General features: G+C 40.2%; 2 protein-coding genes across 5 annotated transcripts; one reads left to right on the top strand and one right to left on the bottom strand.

Annotated features, from left to right (window-relative positions):
* The first annotated feature begins 411 nt into the window (after positions 1-411).
* DFFA (DNA fragmentation factor subunit alpha) lies at positions 412-7,671 on the top strand. Of its 2 annotated transcripts, XM_087878958.1 has the most exons (8): positions 412-625; positions 1,877-2,032; positions 3,059-3,198; positions 4,405-4,594; positions 4,847-4,914; position 5,160; positions 7,096-7,256; positions 7,348-7,671. In XM_087878958.1, exons 1-8 carry the CDS (start codon positions 511-513, stop codon positions 7,552-7,554), a joined length of 1,038 nt encoding a protein of 345 aa, XP_087735084.1. In that variant the 5' UTR covers positions 412-510; the 3' UTR covers positions 7,555-7,671. The 2 variants fall into 2 exon arrangements, with proteins under 2 accessions (XP_087735084.1, XP_060538391.2); XM_060682408.2 differs by lacking the exons at positions 4,847-4,914; position 5,160 and having other exon boundaries at positions 416-625.
* Positions 7,672-15,422: 7,751 nt separating this feature from the next.
* Positions 15,423-25,694, bottom strand: CENPS (centromere protein S). Of its 3 annotated transcripts, none has more exons than XM_034438862.3 (5): positions 25,541-25,694; positions 23,286-23,409; positions 22,173-22,206; positions 20,639-20,705; positions 15,423-15,762 (listed from the first exon to the last, which is right to left on the bottom strand). In XM_034438862.3, the coding sequence occupies exons 1-5, from the start codon at positions 25,556-25,558 to the stop codon at positions 15,604-15,606; spliced, it is 402 nt and encodes a 133-aa protein (XP_034294753.2). In that variant the 5' UTR covers positions 25,559-25,694; the 3' UTR covers positions 15,423-15,603. The 3 variants fall into 3 exon arrangements, with proteins under 3 accessions (XP_034294753.2, XP_034294751.3, XP_034294752.2); XM_034438860.3 differs by lacking the exon at positions 25,541-25,694 and adding an exon at positions 25,367-25,492; XM_034438861.3 differs by lacking the exon at positions 25,541-25,694 and adding an exon at positions 25,149-25,260.
* Between the last annotated feature and the right edge of the window lie 748 nt (positions 25,695-26,442).

The following is a 26,442-nucleotide window of genomic DNA, read 5'->3' as shown; positions in this document are numbered from 1 at the left end:
TTGACAGTGTTGTGGGAATTAGTTGTTAAGCAGAGTGATGACATTCGGGAAAAAACTGTCCTTGTGTCTAGTTGTTCTGGTGTGCAGTGCTCTATAGCGTCGTTTTGAGGGTAGGGCTTGAAACAGTTTATATGCAGGATGTGAGAGGTCTGTAGATATTTTAGATAGACATTTTGGAATCAATAAATGTAGATAGACACGTACAATAAAATGTAGATAGACATTTTGGAATCAATAAAATCATGCTCACAAACTCAGAATGTACCTATTGGTGTTTTGGCGGGAACTGGGAAGATGACTATAAGCAGTAAAACCTTTTGCTTCCAACAAAAAGTTTGAGTGGGGATGAAAACTATGTTCCCCATCATGCCACAGGATATTGAGACTGAACTACATTTCCCAGAGTGCCTCAGCAGGGTACACCGAGCGCTCTGATTGGTTTCCTGCAGCTGATTGTTGTTCTACAAGAGAATTCAAACGAAAGGGAAGCAAAGCGAAAGGAAAAAAGCGATGGCAGAGGGTAAGTCAAGGCTACCCCGGTTGAAGCAATGCCTGATCAGGCGGATGGGACAAAAGGAACAGCATGGGGTGGCTGCTTCCACCCTCCAGGAACTGAAGATGAAAGGTAAGACGTTCTGCTTTAGGGATATCAGAGCACACACATTTTGCCCCACAGGCAGAGGGACCACAGGTGAAATTGCCCACCTGTTGTTGTTAGTTGCAAAATCATGTCTGACCTATCGCAACCCCATGGACCACGTTCCTCCAGGCCTTCCTGTCCTCTGCCATCCTCTGGAGTCCATTGAAGCTCACGCCGACTGCTTCAGTGACTCCATCCAGCCACCTCCTTCTCTGCCGTCCCCTTCTTCTTTTGCCCTCCATCATTCCCAGCATTAGGCTCTCCTTCCTTCTCATTAGGTGGCCAAAGGATTTGAGTTTCCTCTTCAGGATCTTGGCCTTCTCAAGAGCAGTCAGGGTTGATCTCCTCTAGGAGTGACCGGTTGGATGGCCTTGCAGTCCAAGGGACTCGCAGGAGTCTTCTCCAGCACCAGAGTTCAAAGGCCTCCATTCTTCGGCGCTCAGCCTTCCTTATGGTCCAACTTTCACAGCCATCCATTGCAACTGGGAAAAGCATGATGTATAGATGTATAGTACATCCACTGTATGAGATACAGATGTTCTGTTTTCTGGGCATTAAAGTATGGAGAGAAAGAGAAGAGAAGGACCAGGGGAGACATGATAGCAATGTTCCAATATTTGAAGGGCTGCCACAGAGAGGAAGGAGGTCAAGCTGTTTTCCAAAGCCCCTGAAGGCCAGACAAGGAATAATAATGGATGGAAACTGATCAAGGAGAGATTCAACCTGGAAATGAGGAGAAATTGGGTGTATCTAGTTTAGTGATAAGAAGGACTAGGGGGGAACATGATACCATGGTTCCAGTATTTGAGGGGCTGCCAGAGAGAGGAGGGGGTCAAAGCTATTTTACAAAGCACCCGAAGGCCAGACAAGAAATAATAATGGATGGAAATTGACCAAGGAGAGATTCAACCTGCAAATAAGGAGGAATTTTCTGACAGTGAGAACAATCAACCCATGGAACAGAAGTTGCCTTCGGAAGTTGTGGGAGCTTCATCCCTGGAAGCTTTCAAGAAGAGATTGGACTGCCATCTATCAGAGATGGTGTAGTGTCTTCTTGGGTTGGGGTTGGACTAGATGACCTACAAGGTCCCTTCCAACTCTGTTAATCTGAAGGCTAAATCTGAACCTGTGGGTTTTTTTTTTTTTTTTAGGGCTGGTACAAAGGGCAGGAAATAAAACTAACACGAGAAACCTTCTCGGCCCGATGTAGAAAAATTGTCCTCTTTTTTCCCACAGCCTGCAATCTGCTAGCAATTGACTTGGCCTCCCAGCCTGTCACTCTGGTATTGGCTGAAGACGGCACCATAATAGATGACAACGATTACTTTTTGTGTCTGCCCCAAAACACCAAATTTGGGGTGGTAGCCAAGAATGAGAAATGGACCAGCACAGGTAATGAAATTAACGCTTTCGGTAGAAGCTCAGATCCAAAGAAGCGCAAACGAGGTTTGTCCCAGGATAGATAACTTTGATCGACCATTCAGAAGATGAATTCAAGGATCAGTTGGCCCTCTGAATGCCTTACTATTACACTTGGAGAAGTTTATAGATGTTTGTTTGGGGGGTGGGAAGAAAAAGTTTAAAAAGCATATGCTTTTATGTTTTTAAAGAATGGAATGGAATGGAATGGAATAGAAAATATGGAATAGAATAGAATAGAATAGAATAGAATAGAATAGAATAGAATAGAATAGAATAGAAAATATGGAATGGAATAGAATAGAATGGAATGGAATGGAATGGAATAGAATAGAATAGATGGAATGGAATGGAATGGAATGGAATGGAATAGAATAGAATAGAATAGAATAGAATAGAATAGAATAGAATAGAATAGAATAGAATAGAATAGAATAGATGGAATGGAATAGAATAGAATGGAATGGAATGGAATAGAATAGAATAGAATAGAATAGATGGAATGGAATAGAATAGAATAGAATAGAATAGAATAGAATAGAATAGAATAGAATAGAATAGAATAGAATAGAATAGAATAGAATAGAAAATATGGAATGGAATAGAATAGAATGGAATACAAAAGAAAATATGGAATAGAATAGAATAGAATAGAATAGAATAGAATAGAATAGAATAGAATAGAATAGAATTTTTTTATTGGCCAAGTGTAATTGGACACACAAGGAATTTGTCTTTGGTGCATATGCTCTCGGTGTATATAAAAGACAAGATACATTCGTCAAGAATCATAAGGTACAACACTCAATAATAGTCATAGGGAACAAATAAGCAATCAAATCATATTAGGAAACCGTCAATATAAATCTTTAATAAACCCTGTTAGCGTGAAATTGTGCCAATAGACTCTTTCTGACGTTGGGTGATGCCCAGTGTGTGAAATTACACACCTCTCTTAATTTTTAATGTCTACTGGATTCACAATTCTATCTGTTTCAGGTGAGAGCACAACTTGGTTAGGGGAAGAAATCACAAACACGAATGAAGTGGATAGCAGTGGAGAGAAATGGAAGGTTTTGGCCAGACAATTGAAAAACAACCTGTCTACCATCGTACTGATGTCCGAAGAAGACCTCCAGGTAGGATAAGGTCAAGTCTACAATATCTCTTCTTCCAGTCTAACTCTTCCCCTTGTCACCTTTGTTTTATACAGAATGGATAAAAAAATTGATGATTTTTTTTTAAAAAAAAGGATTTTTTTATTTTTATAAAAATTAGTTTAATATAATGCTTTTGGAGTAAAAAAAAAATATATCTAAAGATAGTTTTCTAATTAAGATACATTCATAATTTAATTTATTCAGCATGAAACAGAGCTTCGTGATGTAGCACGAGGAGGCTGTATATTTCTGCAATATTTACGTTTTTAGTAAACTCATTCAATGAACCCAAGCTCTGCAAGCTGAGAGAACATGCACTGCATAGAATAGAACAGAACAGAACAGAACAGAATAGAATAGAATTTTTATTGGCTAAATGTGATTGGACACACAAGGAATTTGACTTGGTGCATAAGCTCTCAGTTCTAAAATTCTAAAACATGCACTGCATTAATGCCTTCACAGAATTTCACAGTAACCGTGAGATATAAATCATAAAACATAAAGTTCAGGAATATTCCTGTATCCCATTGTTTTGCAAATCTCATGTACACTACAAACTGTACGATGGTTTGAAGAGAAGTGCATTCTGTACCACCAGGCTCTTAAGTGTGAGGAGGAAGGGCAAGCAGTAAAAAGGAAAGTGAAACCTTCTAAGCAGCTTATCGATATAATATTAAAGAGCACCTGTCATTTCAGATCCATCATGGCAGCAGCGCCTGTTAGCGGGCATCCACTCACCTGCTGCCCGCCACGTCCCTCACCTTGTTGTGTCACTGCCGCATCACCAGCCGTCCCATTGAAGTGACTGGGACAGTCGGTGAGTCAACCGCGGGTCAGAGGAGGAGCTGCTGAGGGACAGAGATGACAGCGGCTCTTTAAAAAACTACGATTTAAATTGAGTTGATTTCAATCAAGCCTTTTTTACTAGTGATTTAAATCACGGTTTAAATCGGCTTGATTTAAATTGTGATTTAAATTGACTCGATTTAAATCAAATCCAGCCTGGTTTTATACAGGGATTGAATAATTAGATTTATACGGCCGCCCAATTTCTGGAATCTTCCATCAGCAAAGCTGGCATTCCTTCTAATGGCCACATTTAATGAGGGCTTCGAGCTAACGGGGGGAAGCCTGAGTGTCTCTCACCTTGGCTACCAAGGGCTGGGTCCTGTCTCCTTCCAGGCACTCGTTGAGGTACCGTGTTCAGATCTGGCTCGGGAACTTTCGGAGAATCAGCTCCAAACCCAAAAGTTACAAGCGACCCTTCAGGAGACTCTGGATAGGCGGGAAGAGGAGCGACAATCCCGTCAGCTTCTGGAACTTTACCTACAGGCAATAAAAAAGGAGGATCAGGCTACATCCACAGCACAAGGTAATAAAGATCAGACTCCAAAATCCATTCAGCATAACAGAATTGGAAGGGTCCTTAGATTTCTTCTAGTCCAACCCCCTGCTCAGGCAGGAAACCCTACACCACTTCAGACAAATGGTTATCCAACCTCTTCTTAAAAACTTCCAGTGTTGGAGCATTCGCAACTTCTGGTAGCAAGTTGTTCCACTGGTTAATTGTTCTCACTGTCAGGAAATTTCTCCTTAGTTCTAAGGTGCTTCTCTCCTTGATTAGTTTCCACCCATTTGGAGAAGTACTGCCTAGTAACCAAGGAAGGATGGAGCAGACATGTTAATACTAACGTACTACCTCTCAGATCTATACCTCAGCAGCTCTACAAGTAGTCCTCCACTTATAACAGTTCATTTAGTGACCGGTCAAAATGACAATGGCACTGAGAAAAGTGATGTATGGCCGTTTTTTATGATGGTTGCAGCATCCCTGTGGGCCCTTGGCAACTGACTCGTATTTATGACGGTTGCAGTGTCCTGGGATCCCCTTTTTGCGACCTTCTGACAATGGGGAAGCCAGATTCACTTAACAACAGGGTGACTAACTTAAGAACTGCAGCGATTCACTTAAACGACGGTGGCAAGAAAGGTTGCAAAAGGGGGCGAAACTCACTTAACCAGTGTCTCACTTAGCCAACAACTTCATATGTTATTGGGGGTGGAAAGAGATACATTGTTTGGTTGAACAACAGACACCCAAAAAGTCAAGTATAACCAGGACTATGTTTAATATTTGTTAAATTTGACTGAAGCCTACATACCGTAGAAAGCGTAAATATCATGTAAAGTTTCAGTCGCGATCATTTGTTTGACTATTTCTTTTTTGTTTGATGCACTGTTTTAAATAAATAATTTTTTTTTTTAAAAAAAAGAGAGATACATTGATAAAAGGAAATGCATGAATGCATTTTGTGAAAACTGCAGCTAAATGCAGTGTAGTTTTAAGGGGCTTCGGCATTTTCTGTAGAATACTGTAATCTAATAAATAAATGGTAAACTTATTGCATACATCTGTCTTAGTTTTAATTGTAATTATACTTGAACTTCTCTTTAATTTTTAATCATAGTTACTTATTTTAGTGCTTAATCTATAATTCCTGATCTAATTGACTATTGTTGTCTTAGAACAATATTTATTAGTATAGTTTTTTGAAATAAAGCTTACATAAAATTAAAAAAAAAATAATGTTGGGGCTTGATTATGGTCATAAATCGAGGACTTCCTATCTACCGTTCTCCTTCAAATAGCAACCCCAGAATTTTTCACTTTTTTTTTTAACTTGGTGCCAGCACAATGCTTAGATGCGGTATGAGTTCTTTGACATTATTTTAATTTATGGAACCTTTTCAAGCAAGCCAGGATGAAAAGTCCGGTTGGTAAAAACTGGTTTTCTCTGTGAGCCAAAAGACGAAGGAGGATTGAAATGGAGCAAGCCATTCTGTGCAGGTTTGAGCATGTTTCAAATTAGTGTTACCAATATTTATACCTTACAAAAACATTATGACCTTGGGAGAGGCTCTTAAAGTGATTAATAATTGCTGCTTCGGCCAGCTATAGCCGGACAGTGACCATTTCTCACTCTGAGCCAAAGTGCCATGTATCCCATTGATTGTAAACTGCTTGGGAGATTATTTTGAGTGGACAAACAGCACACATGTTTTATTTATTTTATTTCTTTGATTTGTTTTGGTTGTTAGAAAATCTTGCAAAGCTTCTTCTCCGGTAACATTGTATTGCTAACTAGGGCATACAAAACCTTTGCCAGACCAATTCTTGAATACAGCTCATCTGCCAGGAATCCACACTGTATAAAGGACATTAATACAATCGAACGAGTCTAGAGGTATTTCACGAGAAGAGTCCTCCACTCCTCTGCTCGGAACAGAATCCCTTATGCCAACCAGGCTTGAAATTTTGGCCTTGGACAATCTAGAACTACGTCGCCTTCGGTCTGACCTAAGCGTAGTACACAAAATTATCTGCTACAACGTCCTACCTGTCAATGACTACTTCAGCTTTCAACCACAATAATACACGGGCAAACAATCGATACAAACTCAAGGTAAACCGCTCCAAACTCGATTGCAGAAAATACGACTTCAGCAACAAAGTGGTCAACGCCAGGAATGCTCTACCCGACTCCGTTGTTACATCCTCAAACCCTCATAGCTTCAACCTCAAACTGTCTACCGTGGACCTCACCCCATTCCTAAGAGGTCCGTAAAAGGGGTGTGGATAAGTGCACCAGCGTGCCTTCCGTCCCTGTCCTAATGTCCCCATTTATCTGTACTTCCTTCTTTTGTTTTTATGTTTATACCTATTCCTGCTATCTTGTACAGGTCTGACAAATAAATAAAGAAATAGTTTCTTGAAAAAAGACACTACTGGTGGCAACAGTGAGAGAAAAGCCAAAAGGTTTCCAAGGGAGTTTTGCTTCAAATGTCTCCACAGACTCTTCTCTTTGTGTCTAGCATCAGAAGCGGAGGAAAAATCCGAGGGAGGAAACGATACGGTGGACATGGGGAGCAGCCGACCAATTTCAGTCGAAAGGACTCGGTTGAATGTCCGCGTCGTTACTCTGCTGAAAGAAAAGCCTGCCCCAGAGCTCAGCCTGGCCAGTCAAGATTTAGAGGTGGGCAAATGCAGGCTGATTTTTCCCTACCGATATTTTTGAGCTAGAGAAAGAGCATTTCTAACAAAATCTCTCTTGTTTTCTGTCGCAGCTGGTTTGCAAAGAAGATTCAGAAGCTCTTTCTCAGGCCCTACGCTGGGACAAACGCAAGACCGAAGCCTTACAGGAGGCGTGCGGGCAGGAGCTTTCAAGACGAGGGCAACAATTTCACTCTCTAAATTCACTGAGGAGCATCTCCAAAGGAAAGAAAAAACTACCAGAGCCTGGGGAACGGTCGAGTTCTAAACGCAGGAAGTAAAAAGTCCTGGAAGTTGGGAATTTTTGATGGATGAATCGCCTTTTTGGGTTTCCTGAATGGTAAAATGTCGTCTCTTTTCCAGCCAACCAACGAAATATAAAAGCAAAAGGCAACTGACTTTGTCGTATCACATTTCACCAAACTATTTATTTATAGGAAGTGCTAGTCCAAGACAAAAAGTATTTTACCTTTTTAACCTTCGAAGATTTATGGTGTAGATTGAAGTACAAAGCCAGTAATGGTGTTTTGAATAAGGCCCTTTCTTTGATGCTTAAAGGTAGGACTATGTAGCTGCCAAGATGCAGAATTTTAACAAAGGACCTGCTTTTAAATTATTGTTAATTTTATAGGGATTATATATATATAAAAGTATCTGGAGCATGTGGCTTTGAATATGAACAGCTGATAATGGATGTAGGGCTATGGGACACACTCTATTATGTTAATGATTAATTTTTTTGGGGGGGGAAACCCATTTATATTTAAGAAGTAAAGGCTTTGTATTATTGGCTACCATTTTGACTGCTGATTGAGCAATTAAACTTCAATATTACATAGGCTTGCCTTGGGATACGTATTCAAGAAGGACAGCCCTCCATAAAGGTAAAGGCAAAGGTTTCCCTCGCACATATGTGCTAGTCGTTCCCGACTCTAGAGGGCAGTGTTCATCTCCGTTTCAAAGCCGAAGAGCCAGCGCTGCCCGAAGACGTCTCCGTGGTCATGTGGCTGGCATGACTCAATGCCAAAGGCGCAAGGAAGGCTGTTCCCTTCCCTATTTTTCCTACTTGCATTTTTTACCTGCTTTCGAACTGCTAGGTTGGCAGAAGCTGGGACGAGTCACGGGAGCTCACTCCATTATGGGGCAATAGGGATTCGAACCGCTGAACTGCCGACCTTTCGATCGACAAGCTCAGCGTCTTAGCCACTGAGCCACCGCGTCCCTCACACACAGCCCTCCATAGTAATTTGTAAAAGTAGCAGTAACTTGTAAAATAAAACTGACAGTCAAACAGTCGTGTTTTTACACACACACACACACACACACACACACACACACACACACACACAATTAAATCCAAATATATTTGTCTCTTAACTGAACCAACTGAAGCACTAAATAAGAAATTCATCTAAAACCACATGAGATATTTCACTCTCCACTGAAGGCAGCACAAAGGTTAGGTACATGTAGTAATATTTTATTTCAGCATGGAACAGTTGTATGGGGAAACAACTTGGCACTGGCAAACATAAAAAACAGGAAAGACGAGCTGGCACACACCATTCTTAGCTTGCCCGTAAGCCTCTTTGTGGAACTCTTAAAAGGTGTCTTACAATCTTTTTTGAGTTTGTGTTTTGTTTCAGAGGATGGCCATGCTGTACATATCGAGGGCACAGAAAACCCTCCATCATGACAATGGATATACTGGGTGTCCCCCCCCCCTTGACAGTTTTCTCGCAAGAGCATTTCAGATGCTCTAATGTTGAATTGGCATAAATGTCCAACTGAGGCTTCTGTTTTTGTTCCCTTGCCAACCCCTCTTAAGTGGCACGCAATGATTTTGTCAATACAAACATGGGAACTCTGCTTTTAGTGACACTTACCCAAAAAAAAAAAAAAATGCAGTCAAGAAGGGTTTGAAAGCTTTTTGGAGGCTTCGTACGTTTTAAGTTTAGAGCTCGGCTCCTGGCGTTTTCAATACGTTTGCTAAAAAAATATAGTCAAAATTGTGAATACAGTGTAGCTTTGTAGTTTAGCTTTGTACAAAAAGAGCCTTAAGCGTAAAATATTAGCTTTCTTCTCTTTTCTGTATTTTTTTTTTTTTTTAAAGAAATCACTTTCTCAATTTTTGGGATAAGAATGTGCCTGAAATGTGATCGTCTAAGCCTGCATAAAAAACCAGGAGCCCGAGATGACCAGAATAAAATTATTTTTGAGCCACTGAAGCAGAAGGAAAAAAGGAGTGCCAGCTTGCTGACAAGAGTTCTGAATTCTTTTTGTATACATCCTTCCTCAATCTTACAGTATTTGGTTATTTCTGTCTATACTGTCTATTTGGGCTGCTAGTACCACTTAAAAGTAAAATTATGTGTTTCACAGAAGTCCTTAGAAGAAGGAAATGATTTCGATTTTTTCCCCCTTTGGGAAACGGCTTCGAGAGGAATTTTACAGGCATGGGATTCATACATATTTTTTTTCTTGTTAAATTAAACAGAAGCCTGAGAGGAAGTTTACAAGCATGTTTTGCTGATGGATATCGTCAAACAGAAGAGCAAGTGGGAAACGGTTCTCTTCGTATATTCTATGTACAACCAAAGATTAACAGAGAGTTGGAAGGGACCTTACAGGTCATCTAGTCCCCCTGCCCAAGCAGGAGACCCTACATCTGCCTCTACCTAGGATTGAACTCACCACCTCCTGATTGTGAGGCAAGAGCTCCACCTCTAGGCCACAGCAGCTGTTCATTTAAATGTTCAAAGTACATTTAAAACATGAGCAAAGTTGTGTTTTGCCACACAAGAGATGGGGGTGGGGAGAGGGCACCTGAGTGGGGGGTCAGATTGGAAGGGACCTTATAGGTCATCTAGTCCAACCCCCCGCCCCCGCTCAAGCAGGAGACCCTACACCATTTCTGACAGATGGCAGTCCAATCTTTTCTTGAAAGCCTCCAGTGATGAAGCTCCCACAACTTCCGGAGGCAACTTCTGTTCCATGGGTTGATTGTTCTCACTGTCAGAAACTTTCTCCTTATTTCTAGGTTGAATCTCTCCTTGGTCAGTTTCCATCCATTATTCCTTCTTTGGCCTTGGAGTGCCTTGGAGAACAGCTTGAACTCCCTTCCTCCTCTCTGTGGCAGCCCCTCAAATATTGGAAGACTGCTATCATGTCTCCCCTGGTCCTTCTCTTCACTAGACCAGCCATGCCGAGTTCCTGCAACTGTTCTTTGTATGTTTCAGCCTCTAGTCCCCCTCTAATCATCCTGGTTTCTCTTCTCTGCACTTTTTCTAGACTCTCAATATCTTTTTTGTAGTGTGGTGACCAAAGCTGGATGCAATACTCTAGGTGTGGTCTTACTAAGGCTTTATAGAGTGGTATTAGTACCTCCCTTGATCTTGATTGTATCCCTCTGCTAATGCAATTTAGGATTGCATTGGCTTTTTAGCTGCCGCTGCACACTCTTCACTCATATTTAGCTGATTGTCCACTAAGACTCCAAGATCTCTCTCAAAGTCACTGGTATTACGGCTGGTTTCCCCCAGTTTATATGTCTGCTTTTGGTTTTTCTTACCTAAGTGTAGGACTTTACTTTCCTCTACACTGAATTTCATTTTGTTAGATAGGACCCAGCGTTCAAGTCTGTCAAGATCCATCTGGATCTTGAGCCTATCTTCTAGGGTGTTAGCTATTCCTGCCAGCTTAGTACCATCTGCAAATTTGGTGAGTTCCCCTTCTATTCCCTCATCTAAGTCGTATATGAAGATATTGAAGAGTACTGGGCCTAAGACAGAACCTCATGGTGCCCCACTGCTGACTTCTCTCCATGTAGACTTAGACCAGGGGGTCTGCAACCTTAAACATTCAAAGAGCCATTTGGACCCGTTTCCCACAGAAAAGAAAACACCGGGAGCCACAAAACCCTTCCCGTGCCTGACTATTTCTCGAGCGGCCACAAAACTGGCATATGAAGTTGAATTAAACGTTCTCTTTTCTTCTGAAACTTTTCTTTTCTTGGATTTATCCACGGTTGGCCTACCGGGGATTGAAAAGCTCAATAAATCGTGTGGTGGCAGGTGTCACACATTGGCGGTTGTGACGCATATTTTGAGTGAAGGGAGCCGCAGCAGAGGGGTGAAAGAGCCACATGCGGCTCCAGAGCCCCAGGTTGCTGACCCCTGACGTAGACCCATTAAGGACTACTCATTGAGTACAGTTTGTCAGCCAGTTGTTTTTTTTTTTTAATTTGATTTTATATGCCGCCCTTCTCCGAAGACTCAGGGCGGCTTACAATGTGCTCAGCAATAGCCTTCATCCTTTTGTATATTTATACAAAGTCAGCTTATTGCCCCCACAACTGGGTCCTCAATTTACCTACCTTAGAAAGGATGGAAGGCTGAGTCAACCTTGAGCCTTGGCGAAATTCGAACCCTGCAGTAATTGCAGGCAGCTGGTCTTAATAACCAGCTTAATAACAGGGTGCCTTAAACCCCTGTACTACCAAGGCTCTTGCAATCTAACAGCAATATAAACAAATATAAATATATAAACAAACAATATAAACAAAACCTTCGGTAGGCGCACTTCTAATACCAGTAGAAAGGAAAGTGAAATTGAATTAGAGAAGAGGGTTTTACTCCCAAAAGTCACCAATCGGATCCACTCGAGTCCATCCGGGCAGGGAACAATTGGTTAGCACGAGGAGAAGGTTTTCCAGAAGAAATTTTTACAGGATGCCTTTTCCCGAGTTGGAGGCTGAGGAGCAGGGGGTCTCTGTTCCCGCGGTCCGGCTCCAATCTTCCCTTGCCTTGACAGATGGGACGTATTCATGTGTGATGCCCGTTCGGTCAACCCCGAGAGGAGAACCAGCAACTCCTTCTTTTCTAGGTCTGCTGGTGCCTGGAAATACTTGCAAACGAAGCAAAAGCGAATTAAAAACATGGTTGTGGAAAGAAGTGAGGGGAAGCGAGGCTTTAACGTTTAAAGGCTGGGAGATTTAAGCTGCCTTGCCTTGGCAAGGAGATCCTGTTCAGTTTCATGCACAGATCCTTCCCTTATTCCTAAAGATCCTTTCAACCAGACATGGAAAGGCTCAAATATGCCCTGTAGGATGTAAGGATGTTTCAAACTGACCTAGATGTAATGTCTGAACCTGCAAGCAAAGGACTTGCTCTCCTAGCAAATTGCTATTGAAAACGTGGAGAAATGTAAACCATGAGATTTTGAAGCTTATTCTTCTCACGTTCTGTCCTGTCTCTGTGGTTTCAAAGGATGCTCCTGTCACTGAATGACTATGCCTTGATCCAAAAGAACCACCACACATAGAAAGAAAGTAGCATGCCAAGGAAAAAGCTTCTACCAACTCTACATTGCTTTTTTGAGGTTTGATGGTTGGTCTTGTATTTTGAAGCAGAAATTAAGCAAGCAGATTTCCTTTTTGCTCTTTCCTTCGAACACAATTTCACTCTAGTCCAGTTTCATTTAAAAGCTCTCTTGTTAAAGCAACAGCTATCAGCCGTTAAATCTATCAGGCTGCCATGCTGCAGCTCATACAAGAATTTGGGAAGAAAAATAACCATTTTTTTAATGGTAGATTTTTATGGAGCGATCTTTGAATCTGTTTCGGGAGGAGCGTAATTCAAACATCCCGAGCTGAAAACTTTTAAAACAGCTTTTTAAATGTATCTTTCAGACAGCAATTATTTTGATGAAGGTGAAGATGTCGTGGGATCTTTTTAATGAGACGTATATAATGGAAATTCAAGGGAAAGCTTATCAATGCCTCAGAGCTGCTATTCAGCTTTTGTTTGTGACAGGCTGTTTCCTGATTCTTTGTACTATTTTCTCCCAATTTTTGCTTTGAAACAGGATCACCTTAGCATAAGTTATCTTATTCCCCCCCGCCCCCAAATGAGGGTTCTTTTCATTAAAATGTTTCCAAAGCAGGATCCCTATCAAAGTGTAAACACGTTTTAGTCACATTCAGGGTACAAGAAAAAGCAAATCATTTAGCCAATGAAGTATCCCCCAAGCTAACCCAGTGAATTTCAATTCAAGCTTATTTTAAAATACTCCGGAATGAAACCTCCATGCTAACTCTATAGCTGATGAATATTCTGGCTATATTTTATCAGCAAAAGAACAAGATTTCTTCTGCCCTCGGCTTACCTTGTTCTGTTGCCTCAACAGCCCTTCTGGAACAGGAAGTGCAACCGTTCTGTCACCCCCCATGGGCCTGGGAAACAGGACCAGCCCCAGAAGGAACAGCCAGAGAAGTGGGGAGAACGCTTGCAACGCCATCTAGCTCAGATGGAGCCTGAACTTCACCTGCTTGCAAGTTATATGTTGTGCTTTTTAGACGTGGGGAGGGAGGTTTTCTGTTTTCCAATCTGCTAGGTTTTTATTAGAGGAGACATTTGCCACCCCCACCTCACCCAACCATTCCTTTCTTTCCAAACTCGAGCAATGACGCATAAGCCGGGGCGCAATTAAGACTCCAAATTGTGCATTTTGTACGCTTTAACCCTTAATTAGTGTCTCTGGGTGTCAATCCCTTTAAAGCACATTTGCCATCAATTTAAGCTGTATGTGCATTTTTATTTGCTAAAAAAAAACCCTCTCTCCATCCGACTAAACCTCATTTCCTCACCATTATTCCCACAATGATTAGGACGCTTTGGGTACAAAATAGTGTGATTTTAGCAAAGTAATGATTCACTGCGGCAAACTAAGCAGAAGGGAGCAAAGAAAGCCAACTCAAGAGAACAAGTCTTGAGATGGTTTTTTAATGAGAAGCAAAACCAAGTTTACTATTAATAACGAAAATTTTTCCAAGCAAAAATAAAAATAAAAATCCCAAAGGGCAAAATGTTGGCCAAAATCAGGCAAGGTATATAGTACAGATGAAACATATTCAAAATTAGAATAAACCCGGGGAAAAGATTCAGAATAAAGGCAAAATTTGACTACTAGTTCCTTGCAATAGAGTGGGAATAACAAAGTTATTAGGTAGAAGCAAATGAGACAGTCTATAGTGGGGAAGGTATGTTACAGGTTGCTATAATATTAGAAGGCACAGAGAAAATCAATAGACTGTGTTTCTCATAATACTGGATTGCTGTATCACCCAATAAAATTGGTTGTCAGGAGATTTTGTAAACAACAAACTCGCGTTATCCCATATACAATGTAGAATTGATTGATGACATTCACTGTCATAAGATGCAGAGGTTACTTAGATGCCTAGTTATGAGAGGACAAAACAAATTCATTCAGGATGGAAATGTTTATTAACTTTGTTCTGTTATTATTAATAAAATGTTTTATTAACTGCAATATAGAACTGTTCAGTTCAAAGGGGAAATGCCATTCAGTGATGGGCAGGGGTCACATATATCATTTTAAATGTATAACGTGGTTTGACCAATTTTGTGAAACCCTGATCTTCTTACGTGCGAAGAAAGCCAATTGTCTTATTCAATAGAATAGAATAGAATAGAATAGAATAGAATAGAATAGAATAGAATAGAATAGAATAGAATAGAATAAAGATTAAGAATTAGAATTCTTTATTGGCCAAGTATGATTGGACACAGAAGGAATTTGTGTTTGGTGCGTATGCTCTCAGTGTACATAAAAAGACAAGATATGTTCATCAAGAATCATAAGGTACAACACTTACTGATAGTCATAGAATAGAATCCAGTTTAAGAACTGTGCCTTAGTATGGTATGAAAAATCAAGTATTAGTGCTGAGGAACAAAATAACTGAGCTTTTCAATGCTGAACTAAATATTTAGGATGATCCAGACAATTTGAATGTAAAAATATGTCTAAAGTATTTTCAAGAAGGGACAGGAACTATTCCTGTGTGAACGCAGGAAAGATCACAAGATATGTATTTTTTCCTTATTTTTCTCCAGTGCCTGTAGCTTTACTGCTTATAGATGATATTACGTGTCCAATTTCTAGCCGCCAACTTTTCTTCCTAGGAAAATTAGTACAGTGTAAAGCCCTGAAGATCTGCTCTTAAGATTTCCAAACATTTTGTCCAGTGAGAACTAAATGCGCCTTTTGCTCTTTATAAGGTATACAATCATCATTCTTCAGGTGGACCTTTCTCATCTTAAATAACTCACTCCCGGCAATCATCCAAGTTCCCCATTCAGGTATATTTTTCTTTTCCCAATGTTTATTGCTTTTATTTTCCAAATACACTGTGCTTATTTAAAGTTTTTTAAAAATAGAATTGTAATCTAGGCAAGATGACACTGAAGATCTGGGTCCATAATGAACATGAGAAATCCCCATCTTGACATCAGCAAAAGTGAGTTTTACGCCATGTTGGAATCTTCATTCTCGATTGCCACAGGTTCTTCAAGCTCATTCGAATTTCTTCCTCCTTTCTTAGCAGCCGATTTCTTTTTTTTTTTCTCTTTTTGTTCCAGGTTATTCAAAGAAAGCTCATCACTCTTCTGAGTAATATACTTCAACTAGAAATATAGAGAATGTCATTGATCACCTATAGTGGCCTAGGTTCACCAGGCAGCCAGTGAAACACATAGCAATGCACAAATGTACAGATAAACATGAAGATCTGTAGGCAGGTTGACATCCAGGTTTCTCAGTCTGGACCAATACAAAATCTAATAAAACAGCATCTATCTAGCAATCTAACTGCTCGTGGTAAATAGATAGCAAGCTGTGATTCAAGATAAAAATCCATTGGATATGTCAATTATTAAATCTCTGGCTACAAATGCGTGCCCCCGAAAAGTCAATGCTGTTTAATCGTTTCTCCCATCCAATCTAAGCAGTTATAACAGTTAACACTTATCAAATTCAAGAGAAAAAGGAATGTATTCATTCATTTCCTCCATTCATTTTTATCTACCAATGCATCTACTAGTTGATTTTAGTCAGATTTTTCATTTGTTTTATAGTAGGAAGGACGGTAGATCAGTCTGCACACAAATTTACTGTATAACTCTTTTCCCACCTTTAATTGTTTTAATTTGTTGCAGGATGATTGTAATGGTTATTATATAATGGTAGGAGACCTGTTCATAATGCGAAGACCCCAATTTGATCCCCAGCAATTAAAAAGGGCTAACTAGCAGATGACATGTCGGGCAAGGTGTAACATAATGAAACTACAACTCTGAACGTTCTCCATCATCAACCATGCTAGCTAAGAAAAAAGATGAGATTTCAACAATGCTTGAACTTCTGGCCTGAGTTGGTTTAAGACATTTTCCTAATTGTAAATATGCTTATATCCTCTCCAAACAAGATTGCTCAATTCATTTTTGACAAGAGAAAAACAGACCTACCAAGATTAGCAAATTACATATGTACTAAGTGTGAGCCAGGAGTGTTTATAGGAATTTGGTTCAATTTATGACTCCCATGTATAGCCCGATCTATACACTTCAAAGCAAAATAAATCTCATTTGTTTTTGCCAGTTTTACTGATAAATCTGTTGTTAGGATGACTGCATCTTGTTTCAATTTTCTTCTGTATAAAAAACAGCTTATTGGAGCCATTTGGCCCGTGACAACTCATACATTCTTTTTCTCCTTTTACATTACTCCTGTTTTATAGCATCTATAGCTTCTCTCCCATTTTCAATTTATTTGCTGTACAAATGAATGATGGGGTAAGTGCAAATGAGTTCTATCAGGATATAATGTGGCACTATATTCTCAACAAAATTTAGCTTTAAATACAATAGTCCAATCAAAGGGTGGTGGCTGAAATAGCAAGTCTATATAAAGAATGGTATCCTAATTTGCTCTCCATAAGCAAATTCCTCTAACTTTTATACTAAGAATTACTTTTCAAATTAATTTGCAAATAGATTGCTGTCTTATGGAAGAGGTAAAGAGAGGAAGATGAGGAAGAGGAAGGCTCAAATGTTATTTGATCCTTCACAGATTCCAGTACAGGTAGTCCTCAACTTACAGCCATTCATTTAGTGACAATGAACAAGTTACAACGGCACTGAAAATGGACTTATCACCATTTTTCACATTTGTGTGAAATGTGCAGCATCCTCATGGTCACGTGATCAAAATTTGGATGCTTGGCAATTGGCATGTATTTCTGACAGTTGCAGTGTCCTGGGGTCATGTGATCATCTTTTACAACCTTCTGACAAGCAACGTCGATGGGGAAGCCAGATTCATTTAACAACTCTGTTACTAACTTAATAACTGCAATGATTCACTTAACAACTTTGGCAAGAAAAGTGGTAAAATGGGATGATATTCATTTAAACCTGCCTTGATTAGTAACATAAATTTGGGGTTCGATTGTGGTCGTAAGTCAAGGACCACCTGAATATTTCTCTTCTTTGATATTCTACTGGCCCAAATTCTTTGTAAGAAAGAAATTCACCAACTATAAACAAGTGACTTTGGTACAATTGTAATCCTGGAGCATCGGAGTAGCTATTTTGCTCTTCCGTTCTATGTTCAATTAAATTGCTCTGCAGCTGTTAGTTCAAGGACGCACAACTCAGCTGAACGCTTCAGCCCCACCCACCCTGCCTTTCGAAAATAGCTAAATATCGCATGGCGAGGAGGAGGAGGAGGAGGAGAAGCGTGCCCTGCTGGGATTTAAAATTAGCAGAAACACTGGCTCTGTTCGTTTGAAGCTGAAGATCTACTTTAAATAAAAGAGACTGCATGTATCAGTAGCTGATAGGGCAGCTTATAGACAATGCATAATAAACATGCCAGAGAAATGCGAGAGAGGCCTTTGTGCTCATCAGCCAACTCGACAATCTGCAGCAAAAGGTATCAGCCTCCCACATTCATTCACAAACATAAACACCACTCATACCAGGTACTATCAAAGGCATCAAAGCAGGACTATTTGTAGTCCTTTATTTTGGGGCGGGGGTGTTATGAAAATTAGGGCTGTGTACTAGAAAACAAAAACTGGGACGCAAGAAATCACTGACTTTGCATTTGCATTACTAAGCAGGTGGAAAGTGAGAAGCAAGGCACCCATCTCTGGCAGGTACTGAAGTGCTAACTTTTCCACCTGGTTGACCCAAAAGTCAACGTTCTTCAAATAAAGTGAAGTCGGAGGGAAATTCCAGGATGAAAGCAGAATTTACCCTTGAAGTTGAATTGCCTGGCTTATAATAATAATAATAATAATAATAATAATAATAATAATAATAATAATAATAATAATAATAATTTTATTTCTATACCGCCCTTCTCCCGAAGGACTCAGGGCGGTGTACAGCCTATTTAAAAACACAGACAAAACAATGATATAAAATTTAAAATAATTAAATAAGTGGCTCAAATTTAAAACCCCAATAAATTTAAATACCCCAATTTAAAACTATTGTGTTGATAGTCCGGCCTGGCGGAACAACAGGGTCTTCAATGCGCAGCGAAACACCCGGAGGTCGGAGATCTTACGAATTTCCGGGGGCAGTTCATTCCACAGGGCTGGGGCTCCCACAGAGAAGGCCCTCCCCCTGGGCGTCGCCAGCCGACATAACTTGGCTGATGGCACCCTGAGGAGGCCCTCTCTGTGGGAACGAACTGGTCGGTGGGAGGCTATTGGTGGCAGAAGACGGTCTCGGAGGTACCCGGGTCCTATGCCATGGAGCGCTTTAAAGGTGGTAACCAACACCTTGAATCGCACCCGGAAGACCACCGGGAGCCAGTGCAGCTTGCGCAGGAGGGGTGTCACATGGGCATAACGGGTTGCGCCCATAACCACCCGCGCGGCCGCATTCTGGACCAGCTGGAGCCTCCGAGTGCTCTTCAAGGGGAGCCCCATGTAGAGAGCATTACAATAGTCCAACCGGGAGGTGACAAGGGCATGAGTGACCGTGCGCAAGGCGTCCCGGTCCAGAAAGGGCTGCAACTGGCAAATCAGGCGAACCTGATAAAAGGCCCCCCTGGCCACGGCCGTCATATGCTCTTCTAAAGACAGCCGTGCGTCCAGGAGGACACCCAGATTGCGAGCCCTCTCTGTGGGGGGCAAAGATTCACCCCCAATAGTCAGCGATGGCACCTGCTGACTATATCGGGGCGCCGATATTATGAATCAACTGGGAGGCCTTCTCCATTTATAAATTGCTATTGCAAAAGAGGGAACCTTGTGCTTTTCAGTAAGAATTAACATTACAGGATCAGGATCGTAATCTGAGTTTAAAGCAGGAGGTCAGAAAGTAAGCCATGGCTGTTTCTAAAGTCCAGGATGGCCATGAGTAAGACAAAAGAGGTTTTGCTTCTTAAAGCTACAGCGTCATAAAAGTAATGGGCACAGGAATATAACATTTCCAAACTACCCTTTGTAGTGTTCAGTGCACTGCAGGGAAAAGTACATTGTATGATGATAGCCCTTTAAGCCTGTAATGCAGTTTAAATTCTTGTATGTGTAAAGCTGCTGGCTTTTCCAATATGGTGGCTTTCAGCCAGATTCCCAACTGTTCTGATATCAAAAAACAGCCCCTAATATTTTGAGACCATCACACTCATTAATGCTGTTCTTGTCCTCCAAAGCTATGCTAGTAACTTCCAGAATTTGAGAAGCAATGTAGCAGTTCGATCAATCAAATCCATGATGCCAAGAAGTTCTTGTATAGATATGTCCCCTAGGACGGTGGCCTCTGTCGGGTGTATATCCATGTATGATGGGTATGAAACAGGCAAAATGACAACTGCAGCATTGCAATTATCACAAAGAGCTAGAACTTTAATTACAATGCTGCAACCACCATCTTGCCTGTTTTCTCCCTTCTGTGGAGATGCCGCTGTCTAAAGATGCTGGGGAACAACTGTTTTTATGACACTTGTATTGGCCTATAGGTACTTCTACTCTACAGATAGTCCTCAACTTACAACAGTTCATTTAGTGACCATTCACAGCACTGAAAAAAGTTACTTATGATCATTTTTACACTACTGTCGGTTGCAGCATCCTCAGGATCAAAATTCCCTACGCTTGGCAAATGACTCGTATTTATGATGATTGCAGTGACCGGGGATAAGTGATCACCTTTTGTGAGCAAAGCAAAGTCAGTGGAGAAGCCAGATTCATTTAACAACTCTGTTACTAGCTTAACAACTGCAGCGATTCACTTAACAACTGTAGCAAGGAAGGTTGTAAAATGGGACTAAACTCACTTAACACCTGTCTCACTCAGCAACAGAAATGTTGGCCTCAGTTGTGGTAAATCGAAGACTACCTAGTCTTCAAATATACTGTTAGCCAGCCTCCGTAAACCAGCGTATCACCATTCAAGCAGCCTTCAGCATTTAGAAGAAACGTAACAGTAAACAAGGCTTTCCCAGTGAAACCCCAGACCCAAAAGGGAAGGGTCCCAATCTCACCAAGGAGTTGCTCCTTCGAGCCAAAAGTTTCACATCTTCAACATTAACTGTACTCCGTTTTCCGTGCCTATGAGGGGGAGGAGGAAGTGATCAGGTTAGAAGAAGGTTGCAGGAAAATTGTCTAATCTTAAAATCTTTTATCAAAAAAGTTGCTTGAGTGTAAATCGTTCAAACTTTTTCTACAACTGCTAGGTACATAAACAAAATGAGCTTTTTTACACAGTGACAAGTAGATTATGTTTGAAATGCTGCTGGGATTTTAATTTGGCTAAAAGGCCCCTGATTTAGCCAGCCCTCCTAGACTTCTTTTCAAGACTAAATTGACCATTTATCCATCAGACTTTGAATGAGAAACAGCAGGGACATTTTGTTCCTTCTGTTTTGATGTTTATCTACGTAGAATGAAATGTTCCCTTGGCAACTGATACACTGTGGAGAAAGTTATCAAATTACTATTCTGTACTACAGCAATTTTCATTGATAATAGGAAACTTGACTGCGTTACTTTGTAATTCTGTAATTGTATTCTATATACAAGCAACATTGTTTGAACCGAGGGAAGGGCAGGCCTTGAAATATTTCCTGTGCACTAGTACAATGTTTCATCTGATCTTCCCATGGTTCTTGAGACTCTAAAATAAAATTATGATAAATGGAAGTGAGGGGGTAGAGAAGGAGAGAATTATCTCAGCAAACTCTAGGGGGAAAAAATCCCCAAAGCTGGACGAAGATACCACTGGATATTAAAAACCAGATTCTTTGTGCGTCATTCAAGTCCCGCTTGATTTATATATTAACACACTTGCCCATTATATAAAGACATTGATTTAGAATTGTAATGTGCGAAATGAAAATTGACTTTCATTAACCCAGAAAAATGGACACAAAAGCAAAATGTAAGTGGAATGAGATGGGGGGGGGGAGAGATGAAATTATGACTAGCTAAAAACAGATACTGCAAGGAGAGGTCTGATCTTGTGGCAGTCTCGTGTTTTTAGACAAAAAAAAAACACCAGATGTACATTTTTTCTATCAGTGGCAGATAGAAGAGAGCAAAAGAAAAAGCTACACAAATACAAGAGGAGGAATTGAGGAGGACAAGTCTCAACCTGGCAAAAAGATTAGATTACAACACCTCCCAATCCAAACACCATCCAGTTACTTCATTAAGCCTATGGAATATTTTACTGCAAAAATCTGTATACTTCTAATATAATACAAAAGCATACTCTCTGTCTGTTCATTAACTAGCACCCTTCTTAGTCCACCCTTTTTTTCAAGAGCTTGGCGCCAGATACACAAGTAATTTAACATAGTTATTAAATAAAATATGAATTAATGCAGTGAAATAGAGTCCCAGAATTAATTTTAGACCATCCTTGCTAAAAGCCAGCTGGCTGAAAGCAAGAGGCTAAGAATGTATGTGGATATGACACTCAACAGAAAACAAAAGAAAAATATTTTTCTAGTTGTCTTATCAGACAAAGATACATGCTGATTATTGTTAAGTATTACCTCTTTCCAGAGTACTTACTTGGCAAACATTTCAAGGTCCTTTGCAAAAAATTCTGAAAGGGGAAAATTAAAAGTATCTTAAAATGTTTTTACTTGAAAAGCAGAGCCAATTTCAACACAAAAAGTTATAGGTAAATCATCACTGTTTAATGTAACCTAGCTTCCAATATTATCATAAACAGATTTATTTGTAAACAGCCCCAGCTTGTTAGTTAGGTGGGGATGAAAACTACATTGGTTATAGAATAGCAGTTTTGTAAGCTAAGAAAATATCTAATAAAACATTCCAGAAAAATTAAAGGCAATGTATCAAGGATAACAGGATGAATGAAAGAAAAAGAAATATACCCATAAGAATAAATTTTCTGAGCTAAAATTCTGGATCTTATTAAACAAATACTTCAAAGTGCACAGGAGGAGGAGGAACATAGCACCAATCTAGAACTCCTTAAAACAGCTGCACCCTTTTGGATTTCAACATTTGCACTGCTATCTGTTCCAAAGCCTGTTTTAAGATCAAATCCACAATCTGGAAGGAGTATGTGACAAAATATACATGATGACATCACACAAATGTACATGATGACATCACACAAATGCCATGATTTGCCTCTTTGTGTCAGACATCTGGACACAAATACATACCAGTCAGTGGTGAAATCCAAATTTTCTTACTACCGGTTCTGTGGGAATGGCTTGGTGGGCGTGGTGTGGCTTGGTAGGGGAAGGATACTGCAAAATCTTCATTCCCTCCCTACTCCTGGGGGAAGGATATTGCAAAATCTCCATTCCCACTCTACTCTGGGGCCAGCCAGAGGGGTTATTTGCTGATTCTCTGAACTACTCAAAATTTCCACTACCGGTTCTCCGTACTCAAAATTTCCGCTATCAGTTCTCCAGAACCTGTCAGAACCTGCTGGATTTCATCCCTGATACCAGTAGTCATGTATGAATTGGAAGCTCCCTCTTTGCCACTGGTAAAGAAGTCTAGAGTACAATTGCTCTCTGGTTTTAACTGATTTTGCTGAGGGATCTGTGTATTTTCTCTAGTTTTATTAAAGTTATCTCCAAGTTTATTGCCAGTTTGTTTTTTAAAGAAATACTACAATATTGAAAAGATAAGGAAAAGTACCGCATTGTCTAAAGGTGATCTCGGAAATAGCTGCAATGGTCTGTCTGCTAAACTGAATGTTTTTATCTTCAGCAACTTCCTGGCACAGACAGGCAACAGTGTAATGAAAAGCCGCTTTCAACCTCTAGGAAAAACATAGTTAAGGAGGAAAAGTTACAAAATTATTTTATGCACTGTTGTGTGTAGATATTATACCAGGTCTTCAAACTAACTAAGTAAACTCAATACATAAGAAATAAATGAAGTACAATTATCAAAGCAGAGGTTTTTGGACTCTGAGAAATTTAAGAATTGGGGATACCCAGAGCGATCAGGAATTTTGGGATTTCATATCCCTTTCAACATGTTATAATGGCATCCATATCTAAATCTAAACCGGATTCACATTTTTTTCAGAAAAATCAGCATTTTTTACAAGTTTCTTAACTGGCCTTGTGTAAAATATTTGAAAACCACCTGTGTATGTTTACGTGTGTATGTGCATATATAATTCATATACATATATATATATATATATAGGGCACGTGTTTATAGACACACACAGAGGGTATTTTTGGTAAATCCATAAAAAGTCAGGTCTTCCAGACAACTTAATATATCAGCGACATGGAATATTCAATATTTATATTATTTCTATTCTGCCTCTGACGCTTGACTGCCTCTGGTTTACAAGTAAAACAGTACTTTTAGTTATTTATTTAGTTATTTATTTAGTTATATTTAGTTTGTCAAGTATGTATGAGAAAACAAGTATAAGTATGAACATAACATATAAACATATAAGTATAAACAGGTATAAGTACATACATATTAAATGAGTATGAATAAATGGGAACAGTAGGCACCTGTGTATGTTTACGTGTGTATGTGCATATACAATTCATATACCTATGTATATATAGGGCATGTGTGTATATACATATACACACACACACACAGAGGGTATTTTTATATATCCCTATATAAAATATATATTTTATATATATATAAATATATATATATTTGTATTATATATCCATAAAACGTCAGGCCTTCCAGACAATTTAATATATCAGTGACATTGAATATTCAATATTTATATTGTTTCTATTCTGCCTCTGACGCTTGACTGCCTCTGGTTTACAAGTAAAACAGCAATTTATTTTATTTTATATCTATCTATCTATCTATCTATCTATCTATCTTAAAATGTAAATGCTCATTTGTTCAAAATCTTAAATCTCCAAAAGTTCTTCACTGATTGCTTTGAAATTTTGACACAATGTTGCATTCTAATACGCGCGTTTTTATATACCTATATTATATAGATGTCACACCTGCTTTTTATATTATATTTAGTTTGTCAAGCATGTATGGGAAAACAAGTATAAGTATGAACATAACATATAAACATATAAGTATAAATAGGTATAAGTACATACATATTAAATGATTAGGAATAAATGGGAACAGTAGGCACGCTGGGGCGCTTATGCACGCCCCCTATTTATTTCTTATTTTTAAAAATTATTTTATTTTCTTATTTTATTTTATTTATTGTTATTATGATATTTATTATCATTTTCTTTTAAATTTTTCTTTACTCCTTTGAGGCCCGGCCTTTGAAACATGCTTTAAAAAAGTATAGCTGCATTTTCTCTGAATGAAAAATAATAATATAGGGTGCCAGGCCAACAAAGCTGACTCTGTGTGTGTGTGTGTGTGTGTATTTATACAATAAAGTGTATGTTTAAATTTCTGTATAAAGTGAAAGGGGGGAAAATGTCACTCCAACCACTCTCATTCCCGATATTCCGTCCCCAAAAGCAGCACTCTGTCCATGCTCAGAGGACATAACCCAGGTTTGCCAGCAAGCAGGATTACCTTCCCTCCTCCTCTTCCTGAGGAAACTCCCAAAAGGCACATGCTCTCTGCACATGCTCAGAGACCCCTTCCACCACCACCGACAACAATGCTTCCTTTCCCCCGCCCCCCTCCTCCTCCTCCCCGGTCTCGTGGAATACTTCCAACAGCCCAAGAAACGGCGCTCTGCACGTGCTCAGAGGCACGTTGGCGGCCGCAGCGATGCTCATTTCCCCCACCTCATAACCGCCAAATTCCCTCACGGCCGCCCGCCGCATTAAACAATAAAGGAGAAGAAAGAGAAAACAGGCCGCAGGCGGAGGATTCAGAATTTTAGCCGTGCCCGCCCTCTGCACATGCTCAGGGGCGCCCTGTTTCCGGGCGTGGGAGGGGGGGAGGGGAAAGAGTGGTACCTGCGCCTCAGTTTCCATGGCGGCCAAAATGGCGGCCGCGTTTCCCGCCTTTTTTTTTTCTCCCCCCCCCCCGCCTCAGGCGTCGCTGCTGAGGGGCGGGGCCGCCAAGCGCAGTCTCCTCCCCCCCCAAGAAGGGAGGCCACGCCTCCCACCCGCTGCTTTCAAGCGTCGGATTACAAACCCCTGTGAGGGTGGATGGAGGATGATGATGGGGGCTAGTGCAGGGGTGGGCAAATATGGCCCCTTTATGACCTGTGGACTTCAACTCCCAGAATTCCTGAGCCAGCCAAGCTGGCTCAGGAATTCTGGGAGTTGAAGTCCACAGGTTGTAAAAGGGCCACAGTGGGCCACCCCTGGGCTAGTGGTAGTCCCTCTGTGGAAAGTGGGAGGGGGGGAAGGGGTAGAGGGAGGGGAGGGAAAGGGATGTCTGAGCTGGCCTGAAAACGACGTGAAATGGAAATAAACGTGTATATTTAATAACAGACTTGGAAGGGACCTTGGAGGTCCTCTAGTCCAACCCTACACCACTGCAAACAGCCATTTTCTCAGAAATGGTGTAGGGTTTCCTGCCTGGGCAGGGGGTTGGACTAGAAGACCTCCAAGGTCCCTTCCAACTCTGTTATTCTATTCTATTCTATTCCATTCCATTCCATTCCATTTCCTTATTCTATTCTATTCCATTTCCTTATTCTGTTCTATTCTATTCTATTTCCTTATTCTATTCTATTCTATTCCATTCCATTCCTATTCTATTCTATTCTAATTTATTTCCAATTCTAATTATTCTATCTATTCTATTTCCTTATTCTATTCTATTCTATTCTATTCCATTCCATTTCCTTATTCTATTCTATTCTATTCTATTCTAATTTATCTCCAATTCCAATTATTTTATTCTATTC

The sequence above is a fragment of the Pantherophis guttatus genome, chromosome 15, assembly GCF_059756535.1.
Source record: "Pantherophis guttatus breed Tessera chromosome 15, ASM5975653v1, whole genome shotgun sequence".
Taxonomy (NCBI): Eukaryota; Metazoa; Chordata; class Lepidosauria; order Squamata; family Colubridae; genus Pantherophis; species Pantherophis guttatus.
This window is presented reverse-complemented; position numbering and strand designations above follow the sequence as displayed.